This window comes from Temnothorax americanus, unplaced genomic scaffold (assembly GCF_048541705.1).
Source record: "Temnothorax americanus isolate GAGA-0224 unplaced genomic scaffold, ASM4854170v1 Scaffold49, whole genome shotgun sequence".
NCBI classification, from domain to species: domain Eukaryota; kingdom Metazoa; phylum Arthropoda; class Insecta; order Hymenoptera; family Formicidae; genus Temnothorax; species Temnothorax americanus.
The window spans coordinates 370406-396172 of NW_027509646.1; the positions used below are offsets into that span (position 1 = coordinate 370406).

The 25767-nt window shown below is 40.4% G+C and overlaps 1 protein-coding gene and 1 long non-coding RNA gene across 6 annotated transcripts; one reads left to right on the plus strand and one right to left on the minus strand.

Moving 5' to 3' along the window:
* Positions 1–873: 873 nt before the first annotated feature.
* On the plus strand, positions 874–25107 carry LOC143903585 (solute carrier family 2, facilitated glucose transporter member 1). Of its 5 annotated transcripts, XM_077417282.1 has the most exons (8): positions 7327–7462; positions 9766–9796; positions 10276–10335; positions 10940–10963; positions 21653–21751; positions 21983–22547; positions 22821–23221; positions 23324–25107. In XM_077417282.1, exons 2-8 carry the CDS (start codon positions 9776–9778, stop codon positions 23669–23671), a joined length of 1518 nt encoding a protein of 505 aa, XP_077273408.1. In that variant the 5' UTR covers positions 7327–7462; positions 9766–9775; the 3' UTR covers positions 23672–25107. The 5 variants fall into 5 exon arrangements, with proteins under 5 accessions (XP_077273407.1, XP_077273408.1, XP_077273409.1 ...); XM_077417283.1 differs by lacking the exon at positions 10940–10963; XM_077417281.1 differs by lacking the exons at positions 7327–7462; positions 9766–9796; positions 10276–10335; positions 10940–10963 and adding exons at positions 874–1073; positions 2316–2504.
* Positions 2817–9034, minus strand: LOC143903602 (uncharacterized). Its single transcript, XR_013258755.1, has 3 exons — positions 7818–9034; positions 4795–5111; positions 2817–3421 (listed from the first exon to the last, which is right to left on the minus strand). It is a non-coding gene; the product is annotated as an uncharacterized LOC143903602 (long non-coding RNA).
* Positions 25108–25767: the final 660 nt, after the last annotated feature.

The window sequence follows — 25767 nt, forward strand, 5'->3', positions numbered from 1 at the left end:
TTATTATTTTGCTGGCTACTTAGAAATAAACCCACGTGACGAAATAGACGCGACGCGACGGAAGTCTATTACATATCGCGGCATAAATATTTCATTGGCGCAATCACATGATGTCTAAAATCGCAAAATACTTTTTATTTAAACGAGAACAACATAAAAAAAAACACGGTTCAATATTTTAAAGATATTAAGCAACGAAAAGAATTACGACTATATGAGAAAGAAATTAAGTATATTATATACGTATACAAATGGAAGAGATAATTAAAATTCAAGAACATAATAAGGCCAACTCGCGGTCTTGATTCAATTGCAAGAATGTCACAAAACAAGAACAATAAAATAATGAGGAAAGAAAAAAAAAGATCTCTGTCATCTTCAAATACATCTTAAATGCATCAAATACATCGTAACAAAATTAATATTAACGGTCATTTTATTTATATAAGTCAGCGTGCGTGCGATAAATCTTAAATATTAATTAAGCTTCATCAAAGCTTTTCTAATTTTTTGTTTTTTCTTCCACATTTGTTTCTAAAAAGTGGATATTGCGAAGGACAAACTGGACAAACGCGATCTACATCTTCAGGAAAGTGAGTCGCAGTTAACGGGCGATTCTCCAGGAGCTGAACAGAGTTGCGATGCATATCCTCAGGTCAAGTGAAATCAATTACGAGAGCATCGCGCAGCGCATCAATTGATAGCGTCGTCGGAGAAACGAGGGTCGAGGGAGATCTTCTCTCTTCTCCGATGAAACTCGGAGATTCGTCTAACGGTGGAGGCGCGTTCGCGAAGCGAAGCGTTAAAATTAAATCTAGCCAGAGGCCGTCGGCGACGATGAGTCGTCCTCTCAAGCTCAGTCTCAAGAGCATCCCCTGGCTGCACGGATGCATTCCGGTCACCGATCGACCTAGCGCATTCCCCGCCGCGAATCTCTCTCCTTCCCCGTGAACCGCCCTCTCTTTGTGCGACGCGCACCCGAAAATCTGCGAACGTTCGAGGATCCCTCGCGAGACGCTGAATTCGCGCGAACTCGAGGCTCTCGATCACCCTCATCTAAAAACTTTGCCGAGGTAATGCTTCGTTGTATTCGATCCATTGAGATCCAAATTTATAATTGGAGAGCACACAATTTCTCGTCCTTCCTACTCGTTATACTCATTAGCGTCAACTTAATCGTAGAGCTTCTCTCACTATTTAACACACATTGTCTACCGTCGCGTAGATTAGGACATCGGGGATACTGTATTCAGTGCGCATACTTGAAGCGAATAATTAAGTTCTGAGACAATGCGGATCTTACATTTTTACAATGCGCCAGGATTAGCGGGATACGCTGCGTGGGATTTAAACGCCAATATCATCGTTCGCCGTCCAACCAGATCCGAGAGAGAGAGAGAGAGAGAGAGAGAGAGAGAGAGAGAGAGAGAGAGAGAGAGAGAGAGAGAGAGAGAGAGAGAGAGAGAGAGAGAGAGAGAGAGAGAGAGAGAGAGAGAGAGAGAGAGAGAGAGAGAGAGAGGAGAGAGAGAGAGAGAGAGAGAGAGAGAGAGAGAGAACGCTCGACTATGCAATCACCAGAGGACACGTACTGTCAATTTTCCAATGTTTTCTCGACTCGATTGGGATTTACGGGGAATTTCACCATGCGTTATTGACAATATATTCTATTTATATAAGAGAGAATCGGATAATCTTAGAGATAAAAAAATTTTCTTTATTCCTTTTCAAGCTCTGGAAAATGTGCGTAAAAAAATATCGACGAGTACTTGAAATTAACATCTAGACTAAACGTAGAATCGATCTGGCGAAGAAGTTGCCAGAATTTTTGTCGTCCAATCGTTGCTGAATGGTAGGACGAGGAGGAGAGCACACACGTATGCGAGGAGTATGTCATCGGGTTACTAGCCTTGATCGTCGGCCAAATACTTGACGGGGAAAGCGCACCGTTGTCACGCTACTCGTGCTAATTTTACGTACGCCACGTACGACGCAGAAAAACTATGAAAATTGACAATAACGGCGGAGCCTCGTGACAATATGTAATTAATTGCAGCTTCAACAAGTTGTTCCCCGCAAATGCTTTTAATCACGCGACTTATTTATTTGTCGATAAAACACTCGCACCATAACGATCACATGCGCTAGAATCGTACATCTTTAAAAACATATGTCCGCATACGCAAGACGTGGAGCGATACAATTTTATTTTATCCTGCTTTTTGTCGGTCTAGAAAATAAGAAAATCTTTCATTCTTAAATGGAAGAGGACAAATTGAACTTTGCGGTTTCAACTTTAAAAGTCGCATTTCCGACAGATGGACCGAGAGGACGAGGACTTTGGCGAGGGCTACATCGCGGAATCGCACCCGTTGAGGCCGACGCATCTCACGGTACCGCTCGGTGGACGCTCCGATTCGCGGGCACCCAGCATCAGCAGCAGCGTCAGCGATCTCGACGTTCCGATATACGCCAGAGAGACCACGATACCTCTCTCAGCGAGGAAGGTAAAGCTCTCGTCGCGATGCGTTCGTCGAACGAACGAGCGACGTATATATATATATATATATTTGTTGTTTCAACAAACAAAGCTGAATACGCATGAAATTAAATTCGTTCCTCGAAATTAAACACGCGCGTCAAAGTGAAGTGTGATGAGAATTTATAACGACGTGAGAAAATTCAAGTCCGATAAAACAAACTCTCGATAATATAAGGATTTTAATTTAGTATTAATTTTATTCATTTTTACGTGTTCTTAATTATTTACGGCATTACGGCATTTTATAAGTAACTACGAAATGTTTTTTTTTCTCCCGAAGAACAGAGGTTCTTCAATTCTTCTCAATGCGCGGTCGATGTAAGAGTTGCGTAAGCGAAGCTGGGAATTGATATATATCATTCAATCGGAGGGACTCGAAAATAATTCGCTTGCTCCTTATATCGAAAGATGTCGCGGTAATGTTGCCTAGACTTGTGCCGTAGCACAATCTCCGATTGAACGCGAGCGCGTGAACGCGCCGTTTAAATCGGAGCGCGGCAGACAACGAATATAACGAGGTGCGCCGAACCGCGAACGGACTAACGGAGACGAGCACCTATATAACGAAACATGCGCTAGCGGGAAAACACCCTATTTTTAGAGCAATGTCGAAATCCCGTGGTTATTCGAAGTCAGGTGGGCGGACATGCGCGCTCACGCGCGCACGCACGTCTCGCGGACTTTGTAGAAATGATGTGGAAGAGACCCGCGTCTTCTTCAATCTTGTTTACGAGGTGGCAATGGTGGCATCCGCGCGAAACCCGCGTGCGTCGAGCAGCACGCGCTTTATCGAATTGCAAACTGTTGTAGCTGCATCTCGAATCAATTGGGTCGCTGCAATGTTCTTCGTGTCGGTCATGCAACATGTTGTACTATCTCCGTCTGAAATGAAATAGATATGTAATTAGACGTTGGAGCGAAAAGGAGAAAAGATATACAAAAGTACAAAAAATAAGAATAGAACGAAAGTTCTCTGACTCTGGAGGCTTGTCGTAACGTTATCGAATAACACGGTAGTTGAATAGCGCGGTAAAAAATTATGACAACCTTACTCTTTTGATCTTCAAAATTACATATGAATCCTAAATATCGAATAATACGGCGCTTTTTCAATTAATTATGTTATTCGAGAGTTATATATATTACGATCTCGCGAATCCATCTCGTTTTGCGATCAACCCATTGCGACCGACCGCGTCCGGCCGATTTATCGTCACATTCCATTCGTGTTTTTTTAGGGACCGATCGAAAGTGTGTATCGATTAACGGTGTGAGAGTAGTGGATGAGTGTCGAAAGATTGATTTTTAGTTCCTCAAACGTTGACAATTGTTTTAACGAACGCCCAAACGCCGCGACGTGTGCTCGCGTACATGCGTTGCGCTTAGGAATTTTCTCGGAATACAGGCCGGCGCGGCGCGGCGGCGTCTAGAGATGATTATCACGTCGGATTATTGGCAAGAATTCCACGCGGCGTGTGACTCGTTGTAAAGCTCTCCTCGCCTTATACCTATATATATTTTTCTCAAGTGCAATGTCGTCGCGCGAAAAATATTAAACGCTCTATAAAATACGTTTAACATCCCTTCTCTATACCTCTATAAGATCATCTCATCTTTTTCATGCGTCACAAAGCCTGGGGGGGGGGGATCTTTCCTTTTCTTACATTTTATTTCTTTCGAACATTACGCCAATGAATGCAACAAAACACGATTGACGAAGCGTGCCCGCGAGTGATGCAACAATAAGCGCGTTGCGCGCCGGGCCTGTACGCGCATTTGATCCAGGTTTAATGGTGCTCCAGGCAGTCGATTAATTTGCTCTCGGTGCGTATCACCGCGGCTAATTAAAAAAAAGAAAAATATATAGTGACGCGCTCCAGGCACAAGGTTGCTACCGCCGTTTATCACTTTGGCTGTTGTTTGATATGACAGAAATAGTCCTGTATCCGCGTGCACGCGCGATAATCGCGCAATAATCCGCGCGTGCCGCGAATCGCGTTCGCAGTCTCAACAGGTGAATCGGCGCTTACGGGCGACCGCTCATCGATCGAAGCAGGTTGCCATTGTCTGCACGAAAGGCACGTGCAACTGCGTGCAACTCTGTCTCGAAAGTCATTTGAATTTTTTAACTTAGAGAATTTGTGAAACTAACTGCCGTTTCCTCGCGTTTTTAGTACACCAGGATCGACGGTCATATTTTTAACTTGGCCCGTACATGTCACCAACTATTGAAGGATCAAAGTGCATATGTATACCTTCTTGAAATTCAATGCGAAGGCGGAGAGAGACGCTCAGTCGTCGCGGCTCTTTTACTGGTCGATTCCGGTGGGTGTGCGCGGAGGCACGTGAATCGGTTCTGTCTCTCCCTATCTGACGAAAGCTGCGGCGAGAGTGACGACACATTCGTCGCAACTGCGCGGGATATTTGCTCGTCATAAAAATAGAAAATTCTCTCCGCTCTTCCCTCTCGCAGGGAAAACGATGTTAACGCGCGATCCGACCGCTCTGTTGCGCGTACGCCAAATGTATCCTCGTCTGAGCCACTTTCTTGCAAGAATGCACCTTCTGCAATCTGAAACAAATGTATGATTTTCAAGAAAAAAAAAGATAGGATATAGAAAGCAAGTGAATCGATCCAATTAGATCTAACAGATTGTAGATGTAACAATTCTATCGAGATTTTAATCGCGTTTTCATTTTCTGCGGCAGTAATGTTAAACATTAACTGCTCTTACTTTCGTTTACTTACTTATATATTATTATTATCTATTACATTATTATATATAGGGCAATCATAAAAATTTAATCTTTAAGACTACACAAAATTTCTAATCCCGATTGATCTACTTAGGTAGAATAATTTTCCCTGCGATAACGAACGATGTGTAAATCGAGCCTCTCAAAAACCGGCAGCGCAATGAACATAGGAGATTTTAAAGATTTCGACTATCTTGAAAACTAAGCTCTTCTTAAGCTCTCGTGTATAATCGCGAAGATTGTAATTACGCATTAACGCGTCATTGCGCCGTATCAATCGATCGTCCAGTCTCAATTACAGCTGTTTCCGCTCATTATCGTTCGTCCGGTGACAGATTGAACGCGATAAGGAAATTATTCGATACAGCCGTATCGAGTATCAGAATCTCCACGGAATCGTAAATATAATAAATTGTCAGCCGAATCAAACTGGGTATCGGGTGGAAAGTAAGAGAGAGCAGAAAGTAGAAGAATCCTCGGTTGAAAAGCATTATATTATTTTACTGATTTATTTTATAGAATTTCTTCAAATGTGCGTCTTTGCATCTCGAGCTTATTCCTTAGGTCATGATTCTCAAATGTCAGGATACGTCGCGGTCGATTAATTTCCTTTCCCAATGAGGAAATTACGCGTCACTGGCTGGCCCGAGGGGGTGCGTATCATTTTCTTTTTCGAGTGTCGCGCCAGCCGCATTCGGGATAATAAGATGAATGTTCGGTTACATTTTCGTGCGATCGCGTCGGGCAACGGCAACGTGCCAGCTCTCGGCGACCGTTTTGCAGACGTCATCGGCCGCCGCGCCGCCGCGCCGGCGAGACGCGGACTTTTTCGCGTAGGATCGAGGATCGAGAGAGACCCCACGCACATGTGCGTGCGTGTACGCGTTCACCTTGCGCACACTCCTTCCTTTCCTTTTCTTTCCCTTTTTTCTAAAGCTTTCTCGTATTGTAATTAAAGTAAGGGTACCAATGCCTGGACAGTCAGTGGACACGTACCTATGTCTGGACACCTTTATCATTTTATCATTTTATCATTTTAGTCTTCAAATAGGACTAACGCGAATTAACGTTTGGATACTTTAACTAAAGTTTCAAAATACAAGAAATATATTTTTATCTTCGATTTTAATTCGCGTTATATTTATTTAAGGACTAAAATGATAAAGGTGTCCAGACATATAGGTATACGTGTCCACTGACTGTCCATCAGGCATTGGCACGTTTACCTTATTTCGTAATGAAACGCGACTGTTTTGACTGACGATATCGTTAAATCGGTTAAATAATATTGTACATGTAACGCGTCTCTCGTGTTTATTTACATTCTCAAGTCGTAAATACGAATATAAATCGTGTCACAAAGCTACGAAGCTCTTATCATCCTAGTGAGGCGCAACAGCGGAAGGGAATTGTGACGTTCGCATCCCCTCCGTATCGTGGATTTCTCATAGGCGAATCGATAAACCGCTTATATATGACTCAGCTATTCGATGACCATCCAATTATGTTTAAGAGCGATCGTCTTCAGTCTCGATATAGAATCTGCTAGATGTACTCGCAGAAAAAGAATATTCGTATTCTCTCTCTCTCTCTCTCTCCTCTCTCGCATAGCAAAATTTTCTATATCTTTGTTCTTTATTATGCAAACACTAGAAGTAACATTTTTTTATGTTGAAAGAAAGAAATACTCCCACCCGAAAGTAGAAAGTATTATTAGCGCATTTTTTTTTACCAATCTGAAGTAGAGCCAATTTTTAACACTAGCTCGTGTAGAGAAAGAGAGTCTCTCGTTATCAACCGGAACGTTGATTTTTTTAAACAACCCCTCCCCTCGTTTACTTTTCGAGACGCTCAGCAATTCCGTCGTTGATGACTACTCATCATCCCTACGATCGACCCTAAAATCCATACGTGCGGTGAGTGATGCAATCGCGAGTCAATCCGCGCGGGAGTCTCCCCCGTTACGTGGGTGGCAGCATGAAGGGGTGAAAAATGTTATTAGCGCGCTTGCGCCCTGTGATCGGCCGATGGGGGTCGCACCGGCTGCGCCAACCCTCGTCCGTGGGGGGTTAAAGGCACGCGAGGATCGAATCGAGCCGCGTCAGAGTAGACGAGTCCGCAGTCCGCGTTTCTTGCATCTCATCCGCGTAGTGCGTCGTCCGCGAGGTGAGTTTGCGAATATTTCCTCACGTGAAACTCCGCACGTGATTCTTCCGCTGATCGTCAGAAGAAACGCTAACGACGGCTGTCGTGTCCGTGTCGCTAATTCGATCGCGATCACGCACGTGACGTTTTCGACATTCTCGCTTGGGTTCATCGAATTGCGTCGATGCCGTAATGTCCGCGGCACGGCCGTCGAGGACAAATACTCGATTCTATCAGAATTCAAATCCTCCCATCGCACAATATCGCCGAGTCGAATTCTTAATGATCGAAACACAGAAAATGTTCCTTGACTTCATCTATGTATGTGTTGCGAACCGTCAAAAAAATTTCAGGGTTTAACCCTTCGGGTTTTCACCTGAACTCATCAAAGTTGTCCCAATTTCAATCTCAAAGATTTAATTAACGTCTATGGAGCACTCGTGTGTTTCACACTATTACTGACATTGTCGTACAAAATTCGCGCGGACGAGTAGGGTGGAAGGTATATATCTGTTGACCTTTACGACTGACCTTTGCTATCGTTCAAGCCGGATTTTCCCCGTGACGTTGGTCGGCGATAAGCGTGATTGTATAAATATGATTATTTTTAAGAGAGAAGAACGCGATAAAGTTCAGTAGTAAACGGAAGGCTGAACGTACGGTTTCGTTTCCGCATGAGATACCTCGTAATACTCTATTGTAGTTGCGTGGCACCATTATGTCGTTCACATCGCATCGTGCTGCACGCGGCGTGCGTAATTCGTTTGATAAACATCATAATGTGCCTTTCAGTCTATATAGAAATACCTATAATTATCTCGCCGTTCTCGCCACCAAATAGGCGATGTAACTAGCGATGACTGTTACACAATTTGCGTGCTTAAATTAAATTCTTTTTACTGCAGGGGATAAATTATATTTTTTACGCTGAAAGCATTAACGCAAATGAAATTATCTTCGGGAAAACGCGGCGAGTACCTATTACCGCGTAATTATATAGCGACAAACTTTAAGCACTCTTGCACACATTTAATCCTGATACGTGATCGAATCGCTTAACAATGAGAATTAACCATGTTAATTCAGATGAGATAAAAATTGATTAATCAATCAAATTGATGCAATCAGATATGTCATAATTATCAAACTTTTCAATAGAGGAGAGAACACCTTAATTGACAATTGAATTAATTCTACCGAACAAATTCTGATCATAACTAGATTAAGAAAAAATTTGTACATCTAATAATTTCTACTTAAAAAAAATTATTTTTTTTCATCTGTGGTTTATCGATCATTTAACAATTATTTCCTTATAGTACCTACTTACTTCTATTGTGATGTTTCCTTTCTAAAAAGTAATACTTATCGCCAACCATTTTGTAGTTCCATCACGTACGCATGTCGATCATCTTATCGTACTTGGTAAATGCCTAACTAATCAGATTTGCATAAAATAGTTCGAAGGAGAAAAAATGTCAGAATAATATAGAAGAAGCAAGAATAGAAGAGCAATTGTATCATCCTGTCCCATCGACAATATAATCGACAGATAAGGTTTTTCAAAGGGAGTTTTCCGTACAAATTACCTTTAACACACAATTTCTGTTCCTTAATGATTTTATTTAACGGAACGCGTAGAGTAGCATTTTTATGGAAATCAATATTTATCGTAATTTTGTTTAATTCTTCAATAATATTCAACTCTTATCTCATCAAATTTCGTTCCATCATAAAATTTTTTCTTATCAAACTTCTCCGTGGAGCAAAATATAACAAAATGGGATTTTTCCGCGTAAAACGAGTTCGTTATTGTGAATGTAACGTTTGTGCATAATGCACTTTGTCGCGATATAATTCAGAATATTTATAAATAGTAATTTTCAATATAAATTTATCACGAATATATTACCAATTTATAAACGTGACAATTTCAACAAATATTTCAAGACTACATTTTTCTCATCGTAATGCTCGTAAGATAAATTTTTTCACGATCTTTAGTCAACGGACAATCATAGTTGATTGCGTCACATTTGCATTTATCATTCTTATGTGAGTTTTTTGTTTGATATTGCGTAACGATGTAAACGGTCGTTCGTTCTTACAATTAGTCGATCGATATCGCATTTTGTAAGACATTCTAGTGGTGAGTTACCGCGAGTTCTAAGAGTAATTTTTATCGCCGTGAAATGACTCCTTCTCATTTTGGAACGATATTGACTTTCGGGTCTCACCCGAATTTGCACAGAGATATCACGCCACATAACGACTACGTTTTTAGAATCCCCACTGACTAACTGTTCGTTTTCTATTCTTTCAAGCTATCATACGATGGGCGTGGAAAAAGAAAAGGTATCGTATATAAGTAGATATATATATGCGTAATTCTCACGTCGGAGGCGTAGCCAGAAATTAAGCGGAATTTGCAAAGATTTTACGTAGCTAATTTAATGAGTAAAATCATGCTTTACTATTATAATTCTTGTTATTGCGTTTTATTTGTTATAATATAAACATTAAATATAAAATAAGATTTAACGTTTAATTTTTTTCTTTACGTTTGAAGAAATATCGCAAGAGTATCGATAAAAACTTTCAACAATGGTCTAAGTTACTACTTTAAGTAATGTTTGTGTTAAAAAGATTAAAAAATTTAGCTGAGGTTTAAAATTTAATTATCTCCAATTCTCTCTCTTAAAAAATGGATTAGACCCCCCCCCCCCAATATTGCATTGAATTTTTCAAATATACCCTCGCGCTTCCTATATCCATCTACGCCTCCTTCGTTCGTATATGTCACGAGATTGGTGTAATTAAACATTTGGCTCTAGTCAAACGACGATATTCAAGAACGGGCGACGACGCCAACGGCTTTAGCTCCAACACCGAAGGTAATCCTCCCTTCTTTCATGTTAATTCTCGGGTATAATTGCTTATTTGCTCGATTAGTCCAGTGAACAATATATGAAGAGGAAAATTGATATTCCCAGATATATTTAAAAAATATCACTATTATTTTTTTTACCATGGTGTGACTTGCAGAAACACTGTTTTATTAAGTAAATAAATCGCAATTGAATTAATAAAGATTATATTTGATTCTTTTTTATTATTAATTAAGGGTGCTTTCCATTTACTGACGCACAAATCATCAAAAGTGTCACTCTGTCTTTGTTACTCATTGAATGCCATAAAAGACAGAACTTGTGTCATTAAATGGAAAGCACCCTAAGTGAAACAAATCTCTCTCATAATTTATAATTTATTTTATATTTCTTCGATGCAAAATATTATTAGGCAATACCCGAGGATTAAATAAATTAACGAGATGAACATTCTTCATCGTTTAAAATTACAATGCAAAATATTTCACGAGAGCTTATCTGCCTTGTTATAACCGGTCCAAACACGATAACGCTTTGACATTCGCTTACGAAAATTCTTATGAAATTAATCTTACAACTCTTTTCGTCGTATCTTTTCTTTTACATGCAGACCGCCGCGGCCGATAAGGACTGGGTAAGTACCAGCTGTTACCAAGCATTCGTTGTCGATAGCCCTCGTGAAAGTGAATTACGATCAAGCATGCATCGCTCGAAGAAAAATGCGTTCGCGTAACATGACGAGTGACAGGGGAACGACGTTGTTGATGTCTCGCCAAAGTCATTGACTCGCAAATTATCGCAATATCTCGTCCTCGTCCCGCGTTCCATTAGCGAAATATACTGTCGGATATGTGTAAGCGCGCGGGTTCTGAGAGATCCCGCGTACATATACGTACATATACTATATAGATAATCGAGAGACGATTGAAATAAAGTATTGAAGATTACCATCACTGTGCCAAATCATTATGGGAGTAATAATGTCGATATAATTGCCATATATTGACGCGCGGCTACCGAAAGCGAGCTGTGCCACGATAAACGCGACACAAAGTCCGCAAAAGATAACGTTCTATCGCGGCAATGTGTTGAAATTTCGGTGATATATCGGAGAACGGAGGTCTCCACCCAGACATCGGCGATTCAACCTCTCGCTATAATTCGCCGACGATAAAAAATATTTAAAAAGCGTTGAGATTCTCGGTGTTAAAAATATAACACTGAAAACTTCGGATAGTGAATTACATTACAAATTAATATCGACATATGAAGCAATATTAAATGTTTTCCCTTCCGTTTTAATATTATTCCTGTATTGTCTGACGCAATGATTAATATTTATTCATTATTTTGTAACAATTTAGTATATATATATATATAATAGATAAACAATATTGAATAAGTGGCATTTTTCGGTAGACGGTTTTATCTTGAGAAAAATCGAGAGATTATTCGTTCGCGACATAAACAGTGAGATATCTAATTTTAAACGTGGATGACAAATTGACGCGAGACACGTTTGTTTGACAAGTCTGGTTTAACAGAGAGCCGTTAAATTTTTAGAAAGCTCGACTTTGTTTCTTGATTATCTCCTATATACCGTCAGATGTGGCGCAAGAATGGAGGCACATAAGTTTAGACCCGGTATTTACATGCAAATTGGATCTCGTGTTCGTCAGCTTCGGCCGACGTATTACGACAATTAATAACAATTGCTTCTAATAGTGAATAATCGTGTCTGCCTGTCTGAGTCTAAAATCTATTCGTATTATTGATATATTTATAGCAACTCTTAATCATTAATCTAAAATAGGGCGAAGAAGATGAAACAAATTGGTGTTTTAAAAGTAATCTCTTCTCCACATCGCACTTTTACTCTTCTCTCCTCTCGATACAACGCATATGCACATTGCACATACAAACACATACACCTGACATCCTGTGTTTATTTTATACTGAATTATGATATATATTAAGTGATCAGTGTTTCGCTTTAATTTGATAAATATTTGCGACGATACAATTGTGTATAGTGATAAGATATTGCACACTACCATACTGCTATTATTCGTGAGTCAGTGTTCGCGCGCGGGCGCGGCGCGAAGCGTTTCAAAGATCTCTGCGTCTTCCTCGATTAAACGATATATCCGAAATTTGATACATTTTGAGATGTATAGTAATATTTCATTAAAACAATACTTTTATATTTATTCACATATTTAGTTATTGCTTTCAATATCTCGAATAACGTTGTTACACGGAACAAGTGTATACCGTGTCGGAGGCGGAGACGAGTTTCGAAGTCGGCCATGCGAAATTCATCGGGACATATGCGCGAAGTCGCAGAAGTAGTCCGCTTCAATGCGGCTTAATTGTAAAATTGACACGTACCGACATGACCTAACCCGGCTTTCATTAACGGACCGCGTCCGGTATCGTGTGTACTCCGGTGCGGACCGTCCAAAAGCGCAAAGTAAGAAACGCAAAGAGGATCGCGTCAAAGTGCAAAGACTAAGAGATGCTCCAAGTATTTCCACGTGTATTTCCAGTTTTTTTTTCTGAGACGACAAAGTGCGCGTGTAACGTTTGCTTAGGATCCGTGGAATCGTAAACATTATAATGCGAGCTTGGAATATTTTCTGGGAGTTAGAGCATTTTCGGAGAACACTGGTGGGAATGTTCCACGAGCAATATTTTAAGAGTACCTAGAATGCATTATTTCACGTGGGCCAAGAATGATCCAAAAGTATTTTCTGAAATGCGAGTATTTTAAATACATATTTTGAGAATAATCGCGAAAGAGGGAAATTTTGATATTGGATTTATATTTTGTACTTTAAGAATACTTTCTCATCTCTCTTCTTGTTTCTTATACTTAATAATAAATCTCTGTGATATACGCCCGATCAATCGTAGATCAGAAGAGTTTCGTGTGTAACGTGACGCGATGTTGTTGCAATCGGCATTTCCGCTAATAATAAATATGCGTCTCTGTCATCACGCGATATTTGTATCAATTCCTGCCTCGCATCGCAAAACACTCCACAGTTTTTTCCCGTAATACGAGTACGACTGCGGGATCACTCCGTGTCCGATTCCCGAATCAACCGCGCAGTTGGATCATGATCCATGCGTTTTCCTCGACGCAAAATCAGAGAGCTGTCGCGAGCCGCAAAATTATTTGTCTGATTTTCATAGATGTCCTTTCGTACTTGAAATTAAGTAATTGGAAATTAAGTTTGGAAACATTTAGCTAATTATTATGAATTTCAAAATTATACATGATTCCACCAGAAACTTTCGCTCTCGCCGTTGCTTTCGCAGGTCGAGTATCATTAGCGAGTGCCGTGCGTTTCGCGCTCCAAACTGCTCGGTCATCCGCGCGCTATTTCGTTTCTTTTTTTTTTAGTGGGGCAATCCCCCCCATCGTCGCGGTAGGGGTACGTGGGACGGTGAAAGGTTCATACGACCGGAATCCAGTCTCAGGGTCGCCCATTCGTGCTGTCGTTGTATCGGTCCAGGAGAAAGAGGGGGACACGAAGGAAGAGAGCGGGGTCTTTTGAAAATCCGGCTTCGGTTACACCATCGCACACGAATATCGACGGCAGTCGTACGCGCTCACGATCGTAGTACGGAGGTCTCGTTCGTCATCTCGGGATTTTTCTCCGCTCGAGCAAATTTTCGGAATCGTCGCTCTCCCCGCGTTCGATATTTCCGAGGAGAAATTATATCGTGAGAGAGAAAGAGCGATTGCATCCCGAAGAGAGACATACAATTTTAAAAGAAGTAGAACGAGACAAAAAAAAAAGACAGAGGAAGAGAAAACAAAAAGACAAGTGTATCGAGTGACGCGCACGGATTATTTGCTTCAAGCAATATGGAGCTCAAGGTAAAACTCTCGAATGAGAGAAGACATCTGGTTTTTTTTTACGCTAAAAATAGATAAATTTTACTAGCTGGCGAATTTATGAAGCCGATTTTTTTAGCGTAGCTTTTCGAACGTACATTTAAACCTCGGAATTAAAATTTTGTTAAATTGAACTTTAATTAAAATTGAAAGAAGGACACGATTTTGTTCACTATTCGTTATTCTGAAAATTCGATTTGCGAGAAGCCTGTCTTCCTTGATCGTTAAATATTTAAAAGTTATCAGTATCTTAGCATTTTAGTTGAAGAAAAAACGATGGAAATTGGACGAAGAATCACATATTTGTGCAAATTATAAATGTGCCTCTTATATCAAGCCACCAAGGTTTCTCTAAAGGTTAATTTTGAAATGGATATGCAGCGAAACCGGATAAGAATATCGTACTTTTCTACTCGAAACGACTAAAATAAAAGTTTGCGAAAAGGTCGATTCGGTATATTTTAAAACGTATAACGATCGTAACTACTGTCGAACCTCATCAACATTTTACAACCACTTTACCCCAAGATTGAAAACGCATAAAATTATTCGTGACTTTAATCGGCTGTGCGTCCAAAAATATAATATGTCTAAGATAAATAAAAGATATATTCCAGACAATCCAACCATCGCTTGTAACGCCCATGACTGAGAGACTATTTCATACGTTTAGACGTTATACATATATATTGGAGTCAAACGGAGCACGCCAATCGATTTGTTCGGTTCAATAAACTCTTCGCTCGTAAGAATTTACTTAAATTTTAGTCCCTACGTCTTTTCCTAACTTTTCATATTTTCTATATACAAAATGCAACAAAAATATAATAATAATAGAGTAGTAACAGTAATAAAAGTACACCGATATCGTATTTTAAATACAGTTACTTCTTAAGCAAGCCTCAAAACAAGGCAACAACGTGACACGTATGATACTAACTGAAAATAAACACGTCTATATAAATATTTACATTTAAGAGTTTATATTTTGGAGAGAATTAGTAAAGGTGGCAAGTATAGATAGCGTAGTGATCTGGGGAAAAAAAAATCTGATTTCGTTGTACAAATCTTTAATTTTATTTGAAATTCAATGCTTGCTTTTCGATTTCTGCGTTATAATCATTTAAACCAAACTTTGATGCAATAATGCCCGATCTACAATAGCTGTAGTAAGCTGTAGTAAGCCTCAAGCCGTTTCGTGAAGTAAAATTACGCATCGCAAAAATATTGCGAAGAACGTGACAAATCCATGATCGTTGATCGTGCAATTCCAAAAGTCACAAAATATTTTGTTTAATCTTTTTTTATAAATAAGAAATTTTATATCGAAAACTTGAGATCTTTGAGTCTCGCGTGCTGCAAAGGCAGCTTCGCATTACGCAGCGATTGGCTGCGATTCGATAATCGTCAAAAACGGAGGAAGTGCCTCGTCAGTGCTCTTTGAATACAACGTATGAATAACGAGAGGTACTCGAAAGCTCCCGTTGAAAGCCGCGGCGTTATTATCATTCAGGCTTTATTTTCGCGGATTGTAAAGTGATAAGCTATTATCGCGCGTGGAATTTAAATAAAAAATCCTTCGGCGAAAGAATGGAATCGGCTTGAGAAATGTTACTCATGCGGAACAGAATGACACAAGCGGCAATTGATTCTTTTGTCTACCTGGAGCACGCGACATTTTGCGTTCTAAGGTGTTCGTAACACTTAACACAATCGGCCTACAATTAACGATTAACATTATACCTAAAACGATTAGCGCTGCGCACCGTCATCTTCGTAGAATTCTATAAGAAAGAGGTCACGCGCGATTATCATAATGCGCAAATAGTCATCGTTATTAAGTCCTACTACGTATCGCATCCGTCATTTTGCGACTGCATAAGAGGCGTTTATGTTAATAACCAGGTGTGCCACAAAATCGCCTTCTCTGCAGCGTCCAATCATTCTAAGAACGTGCGACACTTTTTGCTTAAGAAAACCAGCGAAACCCAGATTTAAAAAAGACAGTTTCGAAAAGTCAATGTAAAAGAAATAACAAAAATAAAATCGCGTGCAATTCTGCGAAGTATATCGGTAGAAATTAGCATATCTTACATCTAGACTTTTCAATAACACGAGCGGTGAAACCTCATCCGCGATGACCGCGATACGTCTTGTCTCGCCTTGATAACGACGCAAAACGGCTGTGTTCCATAATACCGAATACCGAAACCTTCATTTGGAAGGCGCTCATTAAGCGCCCCCCTTCCAAACCGATATATTATCTCAGAAGGAGGGCCATTAGGTCGAGTACTTTCTATTGCCTAACTAACGGCAAGTGGATAATACGAAACCCTTCTATTTTAATCAAGCTTCTCCCGCAAGATCTATCCTGATAATAAAAAAAAAAAAAAGAACTGAAAAAGAAAATTGAATCACACAAGAGAGGAACGGAAAAGGGAATAAGCAGGATATAGAAGATATAGAAGAGAGCGATATACTGAGCGATTGTGAGCGGAAAGAGTGGAAGAGAAGAGACCGATATCGGCGATATCTATATCCAAGAGGCAAGAGCAATCGCGGACCTTGTACGGGGGCGCGTATTCTTTTCGCGGGCGGGCTCGTGGCCCGTCAAAATTAGCGACTTGGCGAAGTAACCAGGGCAACGGCGTCTCGAACGTTGCTCGAAACGTCGGCGGCGCGTTTGTGCGTGTACTCTGCAGGCTATTTTTAACACGTTCGAGCTTCCCATCGTCGAGCTTGCCGTGTCGCTCTCTCGGGAGGCTCGACCTGCTCGACCGCCGGCTGCACCAATCGAGCAACGACACGCCTTCGCCACGGCCAACGTAGCTGCGAGAGGATTTCCTTTACTTACGCGGGCACGGTCGTTCTTTGTGACGCGAGATACGTCACGGCGCGGCGGTCTGGAACTTTGCTATACGTGCGAGGAACGACGAAATATCCCCTTACGCGATTGCTTGTGTATGTAAATATACCCGTCGTGCGTACCGCGCACGTTTACAATGCTCACATGCATATATACGCGCAACCGGGCCAGCCGTTGCAACGGCTTCTAAGATCATAGGCGTCGCTTTCGATAAACGACAGAGTAAACAACATCGTCGCTTAAACGAAGAGTTACTTTACTACTCCTGTGCAGGTTGATATGAGATACGTGTCGAAAAGAATTCATTTTGAAACATCTTCGAAATTATAATTTACAACTCTGCAATTTATATAAGCTCGAATTCCTTTCCTCCTATAGCAAACAAAAAGATGAATTTTTTATATTTGAAACAAAGTGTAACATTAAATTAAATTCAACATTTAGCTATTAGAAATAGACGAGCAGAAAAGAAAAAAAAATTTAATTTAAAAGCTAATTTTCCACTTTGATGCCGGTGGATTAGAAATTCAATTTCATGGAATAAATTTCTGTCAATTTTTCTTTCGACTCGGCTATTTTTCTGCAGAAATTCTATCATTCTGACAAGTTTCTCATGAATTTTGTAGTAGAGAAGAGAATAGAATATGCGTAACACACGCACATTTTCTACCTAAAAAAATTGAATTAAAAAAGTTTAGCAGAATTTTATTCTTGCGAAATAATCTTGAGATAAATTCGAAATTGTGACACGAAAGATTGCAAGAGCAAATTGATAGTAAAAGGTAACATAGAAACGTGAACTCAGGTCGTTCTCTCCCAAGGTTTCATGCCTGCATGCATTCGTCGACCATAATCTAGATCGGTTTAACCGCTGTCTCATGTGCGATCGATATCACTCAATTTTGTAGTAATACGCATCTCCAATTGAACATCGCGTATTGATTACGCCTAAGGGTCGACACTCTTGCGCGAATTCGCGTAACATATACGGGTTTCAATTTTTAACATTAAACAGCGTTTATATAGCTGCTATAATATATTAAGAGTTTATTTTAAAGTCGAAATTAAATGAGGAATGAGAGATTTGTTATCAATTTGCATCTTATCGATGAGATTTTCTATTTAAATCGACACTTTCCCCCCTAACTCGCTTTTCCATTTCTATACTTCAACATTTTTGTTTCACGAAAATTATTTCGTTTCATTGGCTTTGCACGCTCTCTTAAATATACATATATCTACATTTGACATAAATGTACGTGTGTGGAAATTAGGTAATCGTAAATCTTCAGCAACGGCAAACTATTTAACATCGGCGACTTTTTACGTCGGTATAAATTTACTCGGCGAATCGCTTTATATTTAGCATTGGTAATCTCTTTAGTCGTGCCTCTGTACGATTATGCACTGGATAATGGAATAGATATCGTCGCGTGGAAAAATAGGTGTGTGCTCGCTATTTATACTTTCTACCTGATCGCGCATTTTTTTTGTTTCGACGGTAATCGCAAGTGTACGTGACATAACGTTGCTTTATATCCTTGCTGAAATCAGATGAGTTGTGATCGACGCGATCAAAAAAATATATTATTCGAAATTATGAATTTCTAACTTGCGATATCTGCTCGATGCTTAACTAATCAGTAATGGAATATTTTTATTTCTTTCTACTTCTATTTATCCATTTTATGTGTAACACATTGCATATTGAAGTAAATCTATTTATCTTATACTATCTCGATCAGATTTTAAAAACAATCTGTATTTCGGAGATCAGATATTGCAACGTTGCAAATACGAATCTCTATATATATATATATATATATATATATATATATATATATATATATATCGATTCGTATTAATTAAATAATTTTCTCTAATTGTAAGTATAGTAAGTTTTAAAACCTTCACATATTGATTTTCTGCATTGTCTCTTAACCGTAGAGAATTTCGTACGTTTCCATTCACATTAATAGATGTTAAATAATGCGAACCGTCAAGATTTAAACTCGCGAATCACTCTGATAAATGCCTTTTACATAACACTTTTTTCTTTGCATTTTTTAGAAGTCGTTTCTATTTGCGAAGCGGTGTCGCGATAGTCTTCGTTATTATTAATGTAACGCGTAGACTTTGTTGTTTACGACGGTAATTGCGAATAAGCAAGAGAAACTGCAAGAATGTACGGTGAGACGGTTTATTTTGCGAAATTCGATAACTTTTCATCGAAAAAATGTTGCTTACACGGATACTTAATTAAATTTGCTCGTTTTATTTGCGTGAAAAATTTACGTGACGCGCGACCAATGATCGATGCATCACGAGATAGGGATTTAGCACCGCTGATGTGCGTAGATCTCTCATTTGCACCGGCGCGGCGCGGCGTGTAAAAAAAAACGCGAATATATCTTTTAGCGTACTCATTGTCAGTATAACGTCAAGAATTATTAATCTGTCGCGAAATCCAACATTTATGATATACCGCGAATGTAACGTTCGGACGATTTGCATCTATCTCTAGCTTGTCCGGGTAAACAAGATTTAATTTTGCCGCATCAATTTTAAGAATTGAATTATTTCAAGCAGATAAAGATCGAAGAAAATAAAATCGTAAAGCGGAAAATTCCTGTCACATAAACACTCTAATAGATCTGTTTATACTTTGCTGCTCTCTTTCCATATCCGCAATAGAATAAGGACGCAGAGATACAGAGGACAGAAAAATGAAATTTTTCGAAGCGAACTACAGCGAATAGATAAATTACAATTAAGTAATCGCCACTTATTTCGTAACAAGAGATTAAAGTCCGATGTACAATCTTGACGGAACAGAATTTCTTTCGATAAATTACAATCTCGGCGCATAGTACATAGCATTGTTATCGTACATCCGCGTACGAAGTACACTCGGCCGTCGGATCACCGACGTCAAAGAAGACTCGCAACATTGTCAAAAATGCATCGATAAATATTTATGCAAGTGCTAGCATATGTAAACATACGATGCTTGGGACAATACGACGATAATGCATTTGCGATGATTCTGCCGCGCGATTGACCCATTTTTTACATTCTCCATATGCGATCGTCGTGGAATTTAGAGAATTGATTATTTCAATTATTTATCCCAATCAAAGAGATTTTTTCGCCGATTTATATTCTCGATAATATCGACGTTATTAATTGAGGCGAGTATAAGACCTAACATTGAAGTAAACCCCCTCCCCCTATAACAATCCACGAGAAATAGACGAGTTAAGATAAATAAAAAGTATAATTCATATCTGCAAGATTGAATAATGAATTCTCGCTATTAGCGATTTATCTCTCTCTCGTCTCCTTTTTTTTTACTACGTTTTAGTACTTCATTGAATACCAAAAAAGTATCGATACAAATTCGTTTTAATAAGATATAATTTGCACGGGTTACGCCATTGCTTGGCACACAAGCTCACGCGCGTAACGATAACGAAGTGTCGTTTCTCCATGGAAATGATGTGCGAGTGTGCGTGCGCACGTACACGTTTGCACTATGCAAATCCAACAAAAAAAATGAAGTAATATACATATCGTAGCGCCGTGTTAAATAACACGAACACATACGCTCGTATGTGCGGTATGCGTGTATCTTCCGGGTGGACAGATACGTGTGCCGCGAGTGTTGCGTGGCGCGCTGGTATAAGAATGGTCGGCGAGGATACCGACCCATTAGTCTTCGGCACGTGTTCCGAGACACTGGAGTACGATATACTCTACATTGAAAATTGAAACAACACCGCGAGGCAAACGATCCGACGCAACACTCACGCTATTATTTCGTCTATTGCGCGCGAGTCGATCGGTGAAAGTGAAATATCGGAACGTGCATAACAGTGCGTATATTAATTTGTGCGTGGCAAACCTACGGGATGACGATAAAATCAGCCGACCTCGAGGTGCCATATCTGAGAAGAGCGGTACGCACTCGACTCCGAAAAAGTAGAGTATTAGAAAGGGAGAAGAGAGAGAAGGACTCCATTTCTACGAAATTGGATAACTTTCCTTTTAAAATAGAAACGCTTCTTTTTCCCCGTATATATATATGTATATGTGTATAATATGCGGGAAATGAAAATAAAGATATGGAATTATTGACGAGATATTTCCTGTAAATATTCCGCGGTTCACTACTCGTACAATACATGTCGATTCTTCCGACTTGATTCTGAATACCGGGCAATATTTATCACATTATACTTGCGCGTTGCATATTCATCGGTTCATTAATATACGCCTTATCGATACTCGCATTTTAAGAACGAACAGCGACGCGTCGTTTCAAATATGCCAAGGAAATATTCCTTACTAAAATTATCCGTAAATATTTCTCTTTAAATATTAATATTTTAAAGTTAATTGTTTAAAAATTAATATTTTAATATTAAAATTGTGCGTTTTTCGAACAAATATTTTCCCTTCCAATATCAGACTAAAATAACGTATTTGACATAATATTCTTTCGGTCGATAACTCTAAAATAAAATTTCCCATATCGATTTCTGCCGTAGGGTCTCAACGGCCGGCTAGCGTTCGCTATCGCGGCGGCCGCTCTCGGCTCGTCGTTCCAGCATGGATACAACACCGGGGTAGTTAATGCACCTCAACAGGTACGGATACTGACTTAATCGTAAGACATTCTCAAAACATGTTACATTAACCATTTGCAAAAACGTTTTGTCAAAACTGTTACATTTGCTTTTTCCTAGTATATATATACATAACAATAACGGTATACAGCGTATTATATCAGAATCACGAGACCGTAAAATATTCGTGACGCATAAAAACGAAAAAGAAGTAAATGACGAGTGAAAAATGATGAAAATTACCTTCGTTAGCTTATCGAGGACTGGATCAAAGACCTGAAGACGAATCGCACGGGTGTTCCAACGGAAAAGACGGAGGTGACGTTGATCTGGTCGTTGGCCGTATCGATATTCTGCGTCGGTGGAATGATAGGTGGTTCTTTGGTGGGCTGGGTGGCGGACCGCTTCGGTAGAAAGGGCGGTCTGCTGCTGAACAACATCCTGGTCCTCCTGACGGTGATTTTCGAGGGTAGCGCCAAGGCGGCGAAGAGCTACGAAATGATAATCGTCGGCAGGTTCCTGATCGGTATAAACTCCGGGCTGAACGCTGGCCTGGCGCCGATGTATCTGGCCGAAATTTCGCCCGTGCATCTGCGCGGTGCCGTGGGCACGGTCTATCAGCTTGTCATCACCATCTCGATTCTGGTATCGCAGATCCTCGGCCTGGAGCAAATCCTCGGTACCGCCGAGCAATGGCCGTTACTGCTGTGTCTGACGATCGTACCAGCGATCTTCCAGATGTGCACGTTGCCTTTCTGCCCCGAGAGTCCCAAATACCTGTTGCTTAGCCGCGGCAAGGATATGGATGCGCAAAGAGGTAAGGATCGAAGAGTATAATTTATTACAGCGCGCAAATAACGGACGTAGGATGCAGCTTATTAAAAAAAATACTTTGAAAAGAGTTTATTCCCGAGTGTTCGGTCTTCGAAATCGTGAAACCGTGAATCGATCGTCTTTTTTGAATCCGTCGTTTCGAACGCGTCATCGCGTAGAATAGATTCGAATTCTTTGTTCGACACTTTTTCGCTCCGTCGACTTTGTCCGACTGTTCGTCTTTCTCACAGAAATCGTTTTTTTTTTTCCTCAATAGGGCTATCCTGGTTGCGCGGTACGATCGAAGTTCACGACGAAATGGAAGAGATGCGGGCAGAGTACGAGTCGGTGAAACTGGTGCCGAAGGTCACTCTACGCGAGCTCTTTGTAAATCCAACGCTTCGCATTCCACTATTCATCTCGATCATGATTATGTTCGCCCAGCAACTATCCGGCATAAACGCCGTCATGTTTTTCTCAACGAAAATCTTCAGGATGGCGCAGCTCGACAAGAATGCCGCCCAAAACGCCACGATGGGAGTCGGCGCGATGAACGTCTTAATGACCGTCATCTCTTTGGCGTTGGTAGAGAAGGCAGGCAGAAAAACTCTACTCTTGATCGGATTCTCCGGCATGTTCGTGGATACCGTCTTACTCGCCATTTGTCTCGTATTCGCCGTGAGTATTCTCGCGTCCTTTTTCAGTTAGTCAATATAGAATATGTACAACATAGCTCTCGTTGAGATCGCGCGCGAACTTTTTACTTTATACGCATCGCAGGAAACGTCGCGGGCAGCAGCGTATTTCTCGATCGTGCTCGTCATCATGTTCGTCGTCCTCTTCGCCACTGGACCGGGAAGTATTCCGTGGTTCCTGGTGTCAGAGTTGTTCAGTCAATCCGCCCGACCGTCCGCCACCTCCATCGCCATCGCCGTCAACTGGACCGCGAACTTCGTCGTTAGCATCGGTTTCTTGCCGCTGCAGGAAGCGCTAGGCGCTTACGTGTTCGTCATCTTTGCGGTGCTGCAGTTGTTCTTCGCGATATTCATATACAAGAAAGTACCGGAGACGAAGAACAAAACTATAGAGGAGATCAGCACCATGTTCAGACAAATATCGTATCAATGAAGAACATAGTCCAAATGGGCAAAATATTTTTCAAGAACAAAGTCGGCACGATGCGACCGCGTTCGTTCTCTTCGTCTTTCTCTGTCCGCGTCGAGAAATTCAGCGTCTGGTCTGGCAAAAGTGGCACGCTATTCTACGCGCTTCCAATATTCTGTCCGTACGCAGTTCATCGAAAGGATACTCGGTGAATATTCGTGCGTAATCGCGATGCGCGCTGCAATGTATTCGGCGTAGTTATAACCCGCAATCGTGCCAATCCATATAGAAATCCGGGAACCTTAACTTTTCGTTATATAATTATTTAACTTTTTGGCGTGTTTCGTTCTTAGTTTCTTTAACTCGGAAACTCCGTTCCAAGTCGAGTCGCACGAACGCGCGCACATTTCACCCTGGGCTCTTCGTCAAGTTGCAAACTTAATATCAGTTCCTATATGTCGCATCCAGCGAAGAAAGTTATGGGAAGAAGAATAATTGAAACGGGGCGCGAAACAGCTTACGGGAAACACGATTCTTTTGTAAAGTCTTTTCGAACAATAATGTACGCCGTTACCTGCACGAATAATTACAGTTCTAGTCATGAAAAGACCCGTGGGGACGGAGTACAACGTTGGAAGAATCTTATGCGCTGGCTGATTTTATTTTTATCACCGAACCTCCGATTCCGTTTTACATCGACAGATCCGTATCGCTTCGCCAAACGAATTTTTAACGCGGTATGGCGCGAAGTTGTACACTATGTTTTAAATCAATTAATCAATAATCGAGTACAATTGGGGTATTTTTTATGGAACACGGCAGTTTTATGACAACGGCGTGAAAAACTTGCTTTCCCACTATTGAATAATCGCATCGCATTATTGTCTAAAAAAATTAAAAAAATAAAATAAAATAAAAAATAGAAACGCGATTATACGTCGATGAGCGAAGAGGGTATATCAATTGCCGTTTTATGAGATATAATTTGTAATAGAAATTTACAGAATATTTTATCATACGTAAACCGAGATGTAAGTTTTATTCGAACGAGTATGGAAAGAATGCCGTTAGGATAATTGTAAATAAAAAAATATGTAAAGACTAGTATTGCGCGTAGCGTAGGAAATAATTATATTTATATGTATGCACGTAGATTTGATTAATGTTTAAGAATGTATCTCAACGTTGTCATATTTTTAAGTTATTTTTAGATTAATTTCAATTTGTGTATACGTATAAACGTAAAAGAAAACATACCAAACGTAACTCAGGAACTTAGCTGATCGTTATCTCGTAAATAGGAGGTGTAGGATACAACGTTTTATATATTTGACGCTGTGTCCGTGCCTCTCAAGGAATACTCATTTTACGTAACAACCGGATTTAAACGGATTTATCGTAGAAAACGGAAGGCGTCTAAGTTTATGATAATAACGTTAAATAAATAACCGATTTTTATCTATTACGTTCGAAAGTGTCATTTGAAAAAAAAAAACCTTGATCGATCAGATCTATTATATATACATATATGTATTCAGGATGTGTTATCCACACACGTATATACCATGTATATTAATCGCAAACGATTCAACTTGTCGCAAAACTGTAAATAAATGGCGCGGCGTGCACGATAATTCCGAGATAATTCTTCTACTTTATATACCGTACATACGTTGTTTTCTCAACAAGCATACACCTTCGTGGTTATTTCGGCGAGGTGAAGAAAACGATGCTGTACGTAAAGCGCCGGCAAGCCGCAAATCGACCGCGATCGTGAAAAGAAACTTGCGTGTGCGCGCGTTGGCGCCTTTGCTCTCCAATCTCTTTTTCACGTTACCCTATAATTTGTATAAGTAGGTGCCGGCCTCTGATGGAGGAGAATGGAGGAAAATACCGACGGTAACCGATCGCAAGTCCGGAGTCCGGCGGCGCGCGGATCGTCCCGTCTGACGTCTCGTACTCCCGTTTGGTCTCGCTGGAGATTGGAGTAAACCAGTAAACGCGAAGCGGAGGCGCCGCGCTCGCTGCTCGCTGGCGTTCGCGATCGTTCGTAACGTTGTTGTGACGATTCCTCCTGCGACTCCCGCGAGGACGGCGGTCGAGACTGTCGAGACGAAAAC